Here is a 12,625-nt window from a genome sequence, read left to right on the forward strand (position 1 = left end):
AAGAAACAGTAATTTATCGTTAACTATGTTAATTATCTAACATCAGGTTAATAAAATGTCAAGTAGTTGAGTTAATTAAATTTTATATAACGATGAACATTTATCCATATTACCTATATATATTATTATTATTATTATGTATACTGTTATTAGTAATAGTAACATAAAGTAATAATTATATATTATATGATGTTGAAGAATAAAATATGAAAAATATGTGTTTTAAAATAAATTTCATTATAGATTTAGAGAGAAAATAAGCGAACTGAAATTGAAATTGGCTGAAGCGGAAGATGATACTTCTTGCGCAGCTTTGAATCGTCTTAGAGCGAAATTACGAGAATTGATGAAGAATGGTGAAGAGGCGGACCGGCAGGTCGCGGATGTCGTCGAAAGGTCTATGGATACGATGGTTGATCTTTCGAAAGGCTGCGAGGAATTGAAGTTAGATAACGAACGACTTTACCGGTTATTGAAAGATCTCGGTATAAGTCCAGAGGAGATCGATGAATATCTGAAGAATCTTGCCGATGATCCTGCAATCTACAAAAGTAAGATTCCTATTGATTTTTCATTATTCTCGACGAATCAATTTTATTTAAACTTCTGCTCGTTTTTTCTTTGCCTTCTTCTTCTTCTTCTTTATTTTTTTTCTTTTTCCTTTTTCTTCAAAGTTAGGAAAAATGTTTATTCTTTTTTTCTAGTTCAACAACGTTTTGATTCTATATTTAATTTGTCGAGTGAGATAAGAGATTCTGTTAAGTAGTATTAAAAGAAACGATAACGATAAGTCGATGACAATGAGTTTCTACGATGACGTAGAAACGATCGAAGATTCACCCCAGAACAAGTTGCTGAATCTAGAAAAAAAACTGAAAGATTGTGAGGAAGCTATGAAAGGTATGAGGGGGCAGCTAGACGAAAAGAATACCATCCTTGAGTCTTTAACGAAAGAGTTAGACCAAGAGAGAAGATCTTCTATCGCTTTTGCATCGGATCTCGATAAGGTTTCCGTAAGCTATAAGACTCTGATGGAAGAAGTAATTGCGGCAAAGACGGAACTTCAAAGAAAAGACGAAAAAGTAAGACTTTGTTATCTTCCAATCGTTTAACTAGATCTCCGATTATACATTATTAATCTCCTGGTGTAGTTTTAATTTTTCTTCTTTTTTTTTCTTTTTTTTTTTTTTTTTTGGGTTTCTCTTTTATTTTTGTTTTATTTCTTATCTCGTAAAATATATCTTGTATATTTAATAAGATTGATTATAATGAATTTCATGTTATTTCTTCAGATATCCAGTCTCATTCGTGAACTTCGACAATCGATGATTGATTTGAACGGTACGAATGATAATAATTAATTCTTTGTTATGGACAAAGTTTTAACATTATCGTGATGTGTTTTATCTCGTTTCATTCTTATAGATTTGAATAAGGTTCAAAGAGAAATGGAGGAAGTTAAGCCTCAACTGTACAGTATCACAGTTGAGAGAGATGAACTTTTGGATGAATTAGTGAAAACACGTGAGATCGTTGGAGAAAGAAATGACGAGATTATCAAGATCCTCGAATTGAAGACAAAATCAGAAAAGGATTGCATTGCGAAGTTGGCTGATATGCAGGAAAAAATGAATGCAAAATTGTCGGAGGAAACGAACCTGAAGAAGGATATCTCTGATTTAGAGAATGAACTTGTACGGCTTCGAGGCATGACACAAGATGTAGAAGAGCAACGGGCACTTAACGAGGAGTGTTCGAAGAAAATTAAAGATTTGGAAAATGAATTGACTTCATTAAAAAATATCTTAAATAATTTGAACGATGAAAAAGATAATTTAATTTCGGAGTTAAATAATATGAAACTCGAAGGGGACAATTTGAAGAAGCTACTTGCCGATGAAGAAAAATTGAAAAATGATCTTAGTAATAAACTCAATGCAATCGAAATAGAGATGGGAAACTTACGAAACGAAAATTTAAATCTCGCCAATCAATCGGAAGAATTACAAAGGGAGAAAGAGAGGAAAGAGAAAGTTGAGGAAGAAATTAAACGTTTTGAAAGTGAACTTGATTCAGCGAGGGCTCAGAAGGAGAAGGCTGAAAAGGAAAATGCAACATTAACCGAGGAACTCGCGAAACTTGGCGAAAAGAACGATAAATTAATAGCAGAAAACGAGTCACTCAAGAGAAAAATAGAAGAGCTCGATGGCGCACTCGAGGCGTTGAATAAATGTAAAGAGGAAAATAATAGTTTGAGAGGTAGGATAAACGAGTTGGAGTCTATAAATAATGCATCGAAGGAAGAGAGTGAACGAGCAAAGGCGGATGCTGAGAGGATAAAGAACGAGAGTATAGCAATGAAGGACGCTCTTGATAAAATGATAGAGGAGTTGGATAAACTTAAAGATGAAAATGAACGGCTGAAAATGCAAAATGACGAGAATAGTCGGCTTAAGCCCGAACTAGAAAATTTGAGGTCTGCTAATGAGACTATCAGAAAAGAATCAGAGATGTTAAAGGCAAAGCTGAACGAAACGTTGGATGAGTTAAACGCTGAGAAATTGGCGAGAAGTAACATTGAGAAAGAATTGATGGCATTGAAGAACGAGTTAAAGAATTTGCTCGATAAGATCGACAAATTGAAGGAAGAAAACGAAGCTCTCAAAGAAGAGAAGGAAGAGCTGAAGAAGACGCTTTTGAAGTTTGATGATGACATGTCAAAATTGAAGAACGCCAATTGGGATTTGAATAAAGAAAACGAAACGTTAAAGGCTCGAATAGCCGATTTCGAGGCAAAGATTATTAAATTGGAAGAAGAAATTGATCACTGGGAAACGGAGAATTGTAAAATCAATTTAAATGTTGGAAAGTTGAAAGGGAATTTAGAGAAAGCGATGAAAGACTTGGTCGAATGTCAGGTAATGATTCTCTTCGTTCCATTAATTTATATCAAAGAAAATGTGAATATATGCAACTTGGTTATGTTTTAGGTAGCTAAAAAATTATTGGAACAACGAGTTTTTGAATTGGAGGAGGAAAATTCGAAACTTCAGAAATACAATGAAGACATACTGTCCAACCTGGATCATCTAAAGAAGTCTCATGAACTCGATGAATCATCGAAGGAAGAGTGCTTAAAGGATCTCAATAACACAAGGGAGGAGAATAACAGTTTGAAGGATGAATTAACGGCATTGAAGGCCGAATTATTGAAACTTAGAGATGAGAACAAAGATCTGAAAATTTCGCTCGCAGATACTATGAAACGGTTGACGTCGGCCGAAGCTGAAATAGAACAGCAAAAGGCTGAGATATCAACATTGAGAACTGAGAATACTTCGATGAAAGGGGAAGTTGAGAGATTGAAGGCCGAAAAGGAGAAATTCTCGGGAGAAGCAGCCAAGTTAGGAGCGGATTTGGCGAGGTTGCAAAACGAGAACGACAACCTAAAGACCGGCCAACAGAAGCTAGAGGAAGATTACGGTAAACTTCGAGGTCACGGAGATGGGCAAAAGATCGAGATCGATAAACTGAAGTCCGAGTTAGCTGAGGAAAGATCGAACATTGATAAACTGAAAACAGACTTATCTTCTTGTCGGAAAGAAAACGATGAAATAATGACAGAGTTAAAAAGGTTAAAAGAAGAGAATGAAAAGTTGAAGAGTGAATTGGAATCAGGTAAACAAATTTTATTAGACACGGAAAGTAAACTGCGGAATATAGAAAAGAAGATATTGGAGATGGAAAAAGAGAAAGTTAGTTTTCTCGATGAGTTGAAAGATCTAAGATCGCAGATCAATAAACTCGAAGGACAATTGGAAAACGAAAAAAATGCTAAAGAATCTGCAATAAAAGATTCTCTCGCTTGCAAGGAAGAATTGACTGCATTGAAGGAAGAATTGGCCAAACTGCGTGCCGAAACGGGAAAATTGCAAGCTGAAGCGGATACATTGAAAGCCCGTGCAGCCGATGAGATTAAGCTGCTCGAAAATAAACTTCAAAAAGAAGCAGATTTGAAATTGGACAATGAAAAATTGAAGAAAGATCTTGCAGAGTGTAACAAGATGAAGGATGCTGCGTTGAAGGAAATAGAAACTCTACGAGGTCTCGTTGCTGAGCTGGAGAAAAAATTAGATCAATGTCAAAAGGATACGGAACAATTAAGATCGGACAACGATAGATTAAAGAATGATATTAGTAAGACACGTGAAGATCTTAAAGCATTGGATACGATTAATCTTCAATTGAAGAAAAAGATGGCGGATGATTTAGATGCTTCGAAAAGAGAGATAGATCAATTGACATTGAAGTCGAAGTTAGAGTTAGATACTCTAAGAAAAAAAGGTCAGTTCTTATCTATACCAGGTTTATTGCTAAAGTTATTTAAAGTTCCTTCTTTCCCCTCTCTCTCTTTCTCTCTCTCTCTTTGTCTTCTTCTCTCGATCTTCAATAAATTTTGAACATTTCGATGTAAGAATTAAGTAAAGTAATAGCATCGATTGATATTATTTAATTTCATTGTTTAATTTAATAAAAGATAAATCGATGATTTTAGATGATAGTGATTTTATAATGCCAATCAAGGCGTTGAAGGAAAAAATAGAACAGCAGAACAACGGTAAGAGACGTTCAAAGTTCAAATAGATATTTTCCTAGTATGTAAGAATTTTAACGAGCCGAACGATAATGATCACGAAGTATTCGAAACTTTTAATTGGCGACGAGTTTGATGCTTCTGAATAAGTCTGTGGCTTTGCGAAGTTAGAAACGACAGATGCACAAATACAACTTCCAGGAAATAATGTCGATCTGTAGCAGTTTTCGAGAGAATGTTCTAAAGTCACGATTTCGAGTTCGAATTTCAATTACTGTAATTGAATCAAATTTAATTCCGACTTAAAATTCATATTCTTAATTGATAGTAAAGTTACTTATCTATTTCCCATATCTATTTTTCTCTTGGGAATCAAAAGAAAAACATAAATTCATTGAAAATGTTTCCAAATGTTCCATTATTTTGTTAAATAACGATTTAACGATAAAAATCAACAATAAAATCAATTATTTGTTCTTATAAATCGATTTATTCGAGTAGGTGTGAATCGTTTGAGGGATTACATTATGTTTTTACTTGGAAAAATGGAAGAAAAACCGAAAATGGTTTCGTTCTTCGAAGAAGAGGACGATGATTTCGTTCGAAGATTAATTCCACCTTTCGATGGATTAATTCCGATTTCCCATGAACTCTCCAATAATATTTATCGTGCTGAAATCGAAATACAGGGATTGGATGATTTACGAAAACCTACGAGAGAGGATGAAGTTTTGGAAGAGGTTAGTGAAACGTCGATAAATATAATTCATAATTTTTCCCTCTGTCGTAATTATTCACTCAAGAAATGTAAATACTCATTTAAATGTTTATCGATATTTTGTAATCAAAAGTTTGATATTGGAAAAGAAGTCTCTAAATTAATTGCAGTTATTGTTCTTCTGTTCGTATTCGCGAAGGTTTCAATATATCAAACAAATACTTTATTTAATATTTGAACATCAAATCTTTTAAAATATGTACTGTAGCAATGGAATGTTTATTTTTTGCGTATGACCTTGAGATAGAGAAAAAAAGAAAAAAAAAGAATAAAGAAATTTCATCATGTGTACTTAACAATTTTAATTTTGAGGAATTCGATATATGCACATTTATTAATATTTTATGTTTTAAATCAGTCATTTTGATAGCCTTTAATTTTCTACTAGTAGGTAGCGCGTTTGCATATTCATTCTTATAGCACGGTATCAGAAGCTTTGTTTACGAAATGACGTTTAACGTTACCAAGCACAGAACACAAATCGTGTAATTACAGTTATTAATTAGTTCGTGCAGATCCAAGCGCTTGGCACTCTCTGACGCTGATGTGTCGCCATCAAGCCGTAATAATAACGTGCAGTTGAGAAATATCTATTATTATGCGATATATATATATATATATATATATATATATATATATATGTCGTTCTCTACTGTAAATTTTTATAATTTTATTTTTCTAATGTTGCAAAATGAAAACTTATTGTAATAATCATTTAGAAATTAATGGAAGACGAATTGCTCGAAGAGGAAGAGAAGCCTCCGCTCGATGTCGATGATTGGTTAAAAGTTAGTATACATATTAGAAATAAGATTAAAATAATAATTATTAAATATTTAACTCTCTATAATCTGTATGTGTGTATGTGTGGATGTATGTATGTGTGTATGTTATATATGCTATAGACATATTAAAGATGTATCTTTATATTTGAAATTTTACTTCATTTTATCGCTAATAATTTAATTGTTATTCCATATCTGAAATTTTTAATGTCTTTAAAGCAAAAGTTATAGTATAGTATAGTAATTTTATATTAATATTAGTAATAATGTAATTTCTACATTATATTAATATTTGTTTTATTGTTTTAATATTTAAGACAATTGATTTATAGAGAGTTAATGTAATAGGAATAAAAAGTATGTAATGATAAATCATACTATTTCTATGGATTATATTAAATAACCAAATTCATCATACCAAGCCATTCTTTAAATGTAAATTTTAATTAATTAAAAGTTAATGGAAAAGTGTAAGTGTAAGTAAAAATAAAATTTCTTTTCAGTCATTAACACTAACAGAAATGGCGGATCTTCACGATAAAATTTGTTTAATAACGTCAAGTATGGTTCGAGATGATCGCGATGCACCAACCTGCAATACAGTTTTTATCGGTTCTTTTCCCGGACAAAGTCCTTCTCAAGAAGATTACGATGTTTTGAACAAAAGAATTGCAGCGTTGCAAAGGCAAATAACCGAGAAACAAATGGAGGCGTCTTGGAAGCTGCAGGAATTAAAGAGGGCTCTTCGTTTCGAGCAGGCGAATCTTATACGAATATCCGACGAAATGAATTTAGAGAGAAAGCGAAATCTGGCTCTTCAGCTTACTATGGACGATGGGATTCTGACTTCGGATGAAAATTAAAACATATTTATGTTCAGTGTATTGTTGTTAATATTTGTGCCATTTTAATCACCGGTATGATTTCGATCAAATAAATATCATAAATCTTTCGAAATAATTACATTGACGTATTTATATAGATATATAATATAACATTACCGAAATAATATTCTGTCTGTTTTATTTAAAATATTCTTTTTCTTTTTTTTTTAAATTAAAAATAAAATTAAAAGAGAGAGAGAATGCTACCTAATATTCTATACTCTAATAACAAGATTAATTATTTTTAAATAAAATATAAATATTTTAAATAAAACATATACAGAATTTTTTCGTTTCGAATAATATGTACATTCTATTTGAATTGAAGATAAAATGTCTATTTTTAGAAAAACAATTTCCTTCTCTCTCTCTTTCTCTGTCTCTTTCTCTCTCTCTTTTTCTTCATCAAGTAGTTTCGCAAAGATTACGAAAAACCTATCATGAAAGTCCGATTTAGTGCTTCATGCGATTGTGGCTTTCGATTTCGGAAGAGGAGGTTGCGAGAGATTCGATCGCGATTAATTCAATTGCATTGGACTTTGGTGGCTGGGTGTGGACGGAAACGAGACTGGATACGAGAGTGGTAGTAGGCACATCGACGATGCTTTCGTAGTGCGTTGTTCTGCACAATTGGAAGCCGACCGACAAAGAGTAAACATATAATCGAAATACGCCAATGGATCAAATGTTAAATGTATTGTTGTTGGGATTCGTTTAACTGACGTTTCAATCATTTTGAAATCGAAACAGTCCTCATGAAATTTATTTGAGGATTTTCGATTACGAATACGAATCTTATTACTACTTTAATTCCCTCTACAAATCGTCATTCATTTATAATAATCTTTGATACAATAAAAAAAAAAAAATATGTATATATAATATGTAAATACAGTTTTCTCTTAGATATGACAAATATTAATACATATTAAATTTATCAAAAAGTTTTATCAAATTGCAGTGTACGATTATTTTTATATCTTCTTATAATTTTTTTTTTTTTTTTTTTTTTTTTTTTCTTGAACATCATTTTTTACGAACATCGGCGGATACAACGTTTTTTCTATTTTTACAGTTTCACAGATAATCTGTTTTATTTTCGCAACAGTCTTTTTTTTTCGCTTGCGTAAAAGAAAAAAGTATACGATGACGTAAATGAATTTTATCGGTTTCCATTTTTTCTTTATAATAAAAAATGATATTACCTTGTTACTTAAGATAATTTTTTAGATTACGATAAAATCATTTCTTAAATTTATCAAGTTTTGTAAAAAAAAAAAAAGGACTATTAATACGCAGTAACTTATACTTATTTACAATACGATAAACTTTTGCAAAGATCTTCTAATACCAAGTTGATCCCATTCTTCGACGTTTCTATTAGCTTTAAAAGAACACACTGGGATATCAAACGGGATGACTGTAGTTATAACAAACTCCAATGCCGTCTTTTCATAACATTATCTTAACTTAGCTCTTTATTTCTCTCTCTCTCTCTCTCTCTCTCTCTCTCTCTCCATTTCTCTCTCTTTCCTTTCTCTCCCTCTTTCGAAGTTACAATACTAACTTGGTGCACTCCTAGTTACGTCGTTCGTTCCAGGCTCGCTCGTGCGAGCTTTTGTAAGCGGCGAAAGCCGGATAGTCGAGGGTAATGAAAACAGGTCACGTTATGCGCCTCTTTGTGAGCGCACTGGGCGAATGCCAATGTTAACAGTCGATGGGGTATTCGGTGCGGTTCGAGCGTTCTTCGCGATACAGCGGCACGCCACGACAGTGAGCGTGATAACAAGGAAAGATCCAGGATTAAATGGAAAAGGCTATCAGGAAACCGGCCGATTTCGTTATTTTGCTCTGATCAAACGTTCTTTTTACTTACATTCACAAAAAAATCAACAATTGCTCACATTCGATTGCTTAATTTCGCTTTCTCATTTATTGAGAGAGAGAGAGAGAGAGAGAGAGAGAGAGAGAGAGAGAGAGAGAGAGAGAGAGAAACAAAAAGAAAATAAACAGTACGTTTATTATTTAAAGGAAATTAGAAAGTGATTAAGTTCTATAATAATTCGAAAAGAATTTAATTTTAATTTTAATTTTATTTTTACTTTAATAACATTAAATAAAAATTAGTTGTAATAGTCAAAGTAATAGATATTCATTATTATTTTATTATTCGTTAATGATATTATATTCATTAGTTTATTATTAATGTTAATTAAAAGGGGATCAAAAGGGATCTGATTTGACACTATGCTTTATCTTTAATAATATTAAGGAAAGGTATTAAAAATACTTTAGGGAAAGGAAGGAGTATTCATTATTATTTTATTATTCGTTAGTTAAATTATATAGATTATTTCATTATTAAAAGGGAAATTAAAAATTGATTAAGGTGATTTTAATTTGATCTGATATTTTTTTTTTTTTTTGTTTTTTTCTTTAATAACGTGAAAAAGAAAAGTTCTCAGTACTCGAACGAATATTCTTTATTATTTCATTATTCTTTATTTATATTCATTAGTTCATTATTAAAGGGAATTATAAAGTTATAAGTTGCGTTAGTTTAGAACGGATCGAACTTGATTTTATTTTCTTTTATAATAACATTAACAAATGTTCGTTATACTTGAAAAATCATGTTTTACATGCTACAAAATTCGTATTCTTTCTCTTTCTTTTTTTTATATAATTACGAGATATCACGTAACGTGTGTTATATAAAATTTATTTTTTCGATGATATTGTATTAATTATATACGGCTTTTGTATTTTTTTTTCATTCATTTTACAAATGTTGTTTATTATTTCAAAAACAATTAATTTCGTTATTTGACCTTTGTAGGTTTCTTTTAATAATGATCTTCATAAATTAATAACTGTAAATTATAGGGTTTCATATAGAAGTGTCAATATCGTGATTTGTTACGTATATGAGTAAGAACAATAATTAATGATTAACCGGTAACAACAATGAGTAAGATTCTATCGCGTTAACGTGAATCAACGTTTCGTGTCAAGTCCTTTTTCCTTTTTAATGAAATATCTGATTATATAATGGATTATGGTAGCATAAATGTCAGTAGTTGCTATGAGATAGTCGTGACAAGTGTAATAATGGATAGGCAAATGTTACTTCTACTAATTGGATTGTGTACACTTCGATCGGTATTAGGACAGGTAAAAATTTTTGTCTTGTTTTAATATAATTTACGAAAATATTCGAGAAAAAATTTTTAAACGAATATAGAAAAGTATATAAAATAATAAATATAAAAGTGAGAAAAATAGAATAAAGATATATATATATATATATATATATATATATATATATATTATATATAATTATTCTACGTTTATTAAAAATTTCATAAAGAATTTGTTTATTCTTCGAAAAATAAGGAAAAAATGAAAAATAATTTCTTTTGTTTGCAGTCCGATTTACAGATTGTAATCGATAACATTAATTTAAAAACGAATGAAGAATACATTCAAAATTGTAAAATGGATCCTTGCGAGACCAGCGACATGGTACCCACATTAACTATCGACTGTCAATTCGTGAAGGAAATACCTGAAGAAGCTATAGTAAGAGTGTTAAAATTATTCAAATTTATTAAATATCATAGTAAAAAAATAGATCTATAATTTAAAAAAATATATAGAATAATTGCGGGTATGCAAAATTTTTATTAATGCTACTTACATATATTTGAATATATACAATGACAATCTCTTCCATTTAATTACATTTTTTAGTATATGCTATTGTTTAACATGTTTTAGTTACACATTGTCTTATATGGAATGAGTAATGGCGAGCCTACTGATCCAACTGGTGTTGATATAGAAATGAGTTCGTGCCAAATGATAAACGATACTATGATTATGGGTCCGATTTTAAAGGCTATGAAGATGTCCTTAAAATGTCCAATACCAGCGGTAAACCAATTTCTTTTTATTTTGGATCTTTTGAATCGATAATTTTTAATATGTTTATTAATGAATTGAAATGATTAATCCAATAATTATTATTAATCAATATTAATTTATTAATCATGATATTTTAAATATTTCAGACAAATGTGTTTCTAAAATGTTTTGCTATACCGTTGAACGAGTTTCCTGATTATTTTCCATCTGGAGAATACAATTTCAATCTTGTTCTCAAATATGAAGATGTTAATCTGTTTGTAATAGATATGTATTTGACTTTCTATTGATATAACTTCTTATTATTTCTCACTTCTTTATATTTCGTCAGAATTTTTATCAATTGATGGTAAGTATTTACAAAAAAAATAGTTAGTATATATGAATATTTTGATCAGTATAAACAATTAAGTGTCAGAATTACGTCTGGATTATGCGTCACTTATATTACATATTGATATTTTGTTATAAACATTAACTATTTATTTAAAATATTGATCAAATGTTTAAAAATACTAATACAATAAATAACGATTATTATTTCTGAATATTACTATATATTTCTGAATAAAATATTTCTGAATAATAATTTCCGCGATAATATAATAACATTCGTCTTTACTAATGTAACCCATAATCTTTCTATGATTCTAATATCTGTATGTAACTAGAATATAAAATTACACAAATTTTACTTATTTTCAATTTTATTGTATATTTGATTACAGGAATAGAAGAATAAAATTCATTCCGCGATATGCGAATACTTACATGGATGTATTATATAAAATATATACCTACAATAATTAATTAGATTCGAATGTTAATTGATTTTCTTGATATGCTTTTCCTTTTTTCTTTCAACTTTCATTTCGATGTAATTTCGAAGCACGTCAAATAAATAATTATAATCAATATATGAAAATGAGATGAGAGGGAGAAAATAATTAACATTTAAGGCTGTTCATCATTCCTGATTTTATAATGGTTTACGTCATCAATGAGATTAGGCATAATTCTTGATCGAATTTGATCAACAAGATTTCATTTTAAAGACGAAGGTACAATTTAGTACCTCGTGTTAACAAATTTTTGAAAAAAAAATCATGTTAAACGGTATAGAAAAAAACTAATATTTAAACTATAGTACATTAGGTAAAACATTATAAAGATCGTAAAGCGTGAGGAACTTAAAATAATTTTAATATAAACTTTCAATATTTAAAAATTTTAATCTAGGATTAGTTGCCTTGTGTGATATACATATTCGGTCTTTCAATTAATTTTTAAAATTATCGATTTAATTTTCTTTTGTATTCCAACGAGTGAACATTTAAAGTCTCTCTTTTTTTAAACGTCAAATCTTATAAATTAATACTTTCGATAATTTTTCTATTATTTAAACAATCTCTAATGTACACGGAGTACAATAAAATAATATTTAAACAATAGTACATTCGCTTAATCATTAGAAAATTCTTAATCGTAATTGTATTAGTTCTAATTTATTCTTTTACAAGTAAACAACGAAGATCTCTCAGAATGTTTTTGTTGCATATATCAATGAACATTTAAAGTAAGTATATTTTTATTACACGTTTTTTCAATAATTTATACAGTTTCTTATAATAACATTAATAATAATAATAATTTCGTT

At 29.9% G+C, this 12,625-nt stretch overlaps 2 protein-coding genes across 2 annotated transcripts; both read left to right on the forward strand.

Annotated features, from left to right (window-relative positions):
- The first annotated feature begins 1,448 nt into the window (after positions 1 to 1,448).
- Positions 1,449 to 7,020, forward strand: LOC124949415 (myosin-2 heavy chain-like). The gene is made up of 7 exons (XM_047494415.1): positions 1,449 to 1,752; positions 1,870 to 2,918; positions 2,991 to 4,344; positions 4,556 to 4,618; positions 5,096 to 5,334; positions 6,092 to 6,160; positions 6,661 to 7,020. Exons 1-7 carry the CDS (start codon positions 1,449 to 1,451, stop codon positions 7,018 to 7,020), a joined length of 3,438 nt encoding a protein of 1,145 aa, XP_047350371.1.
- Positions 7,021 to 10,057: 3,037 nt separating this feature from the next.
- On the forward strand, positions 10,058 to 11,902 carry LOC124949185. The gene is made up of 5 exons (XM_047493867.1): positions 10,058 to 10,215; positions 10,471 to 10,623; positions 10,822 to 10,977; positions 11,115 to 11,317; positions 11,697 to 11,902. Exons 1-4 carry the CDS (start codon positions 10,093 to 10,095, stop codon positions 11,256 to 11,258), a joined length of 576 nt encoding a protein of 191 aa, XP_047349823.1. The 5' UTR covers positions 10,058 to 10,092; the 3' UTR covers positions 11,259 to 11,317; positions 11,697 to 11,902.
- Positions 11,903 to 12,625: the final 723 nt, after the last annotated feature.

This window comes from Vespa velutina, chromosome 5 (genome assembly GCF_912470025.1).
Source record: "Vespa velutina chromosome 5, iVesVel2.1, whole genome shotgun sequence".
In the NCBI taxonomy this organism is placed as follows: Eukaryota; Metazoa; Arthropoda; class Insecta; order Hymenoptera; family Vespidae; genus Vespa; species Vespa velutina.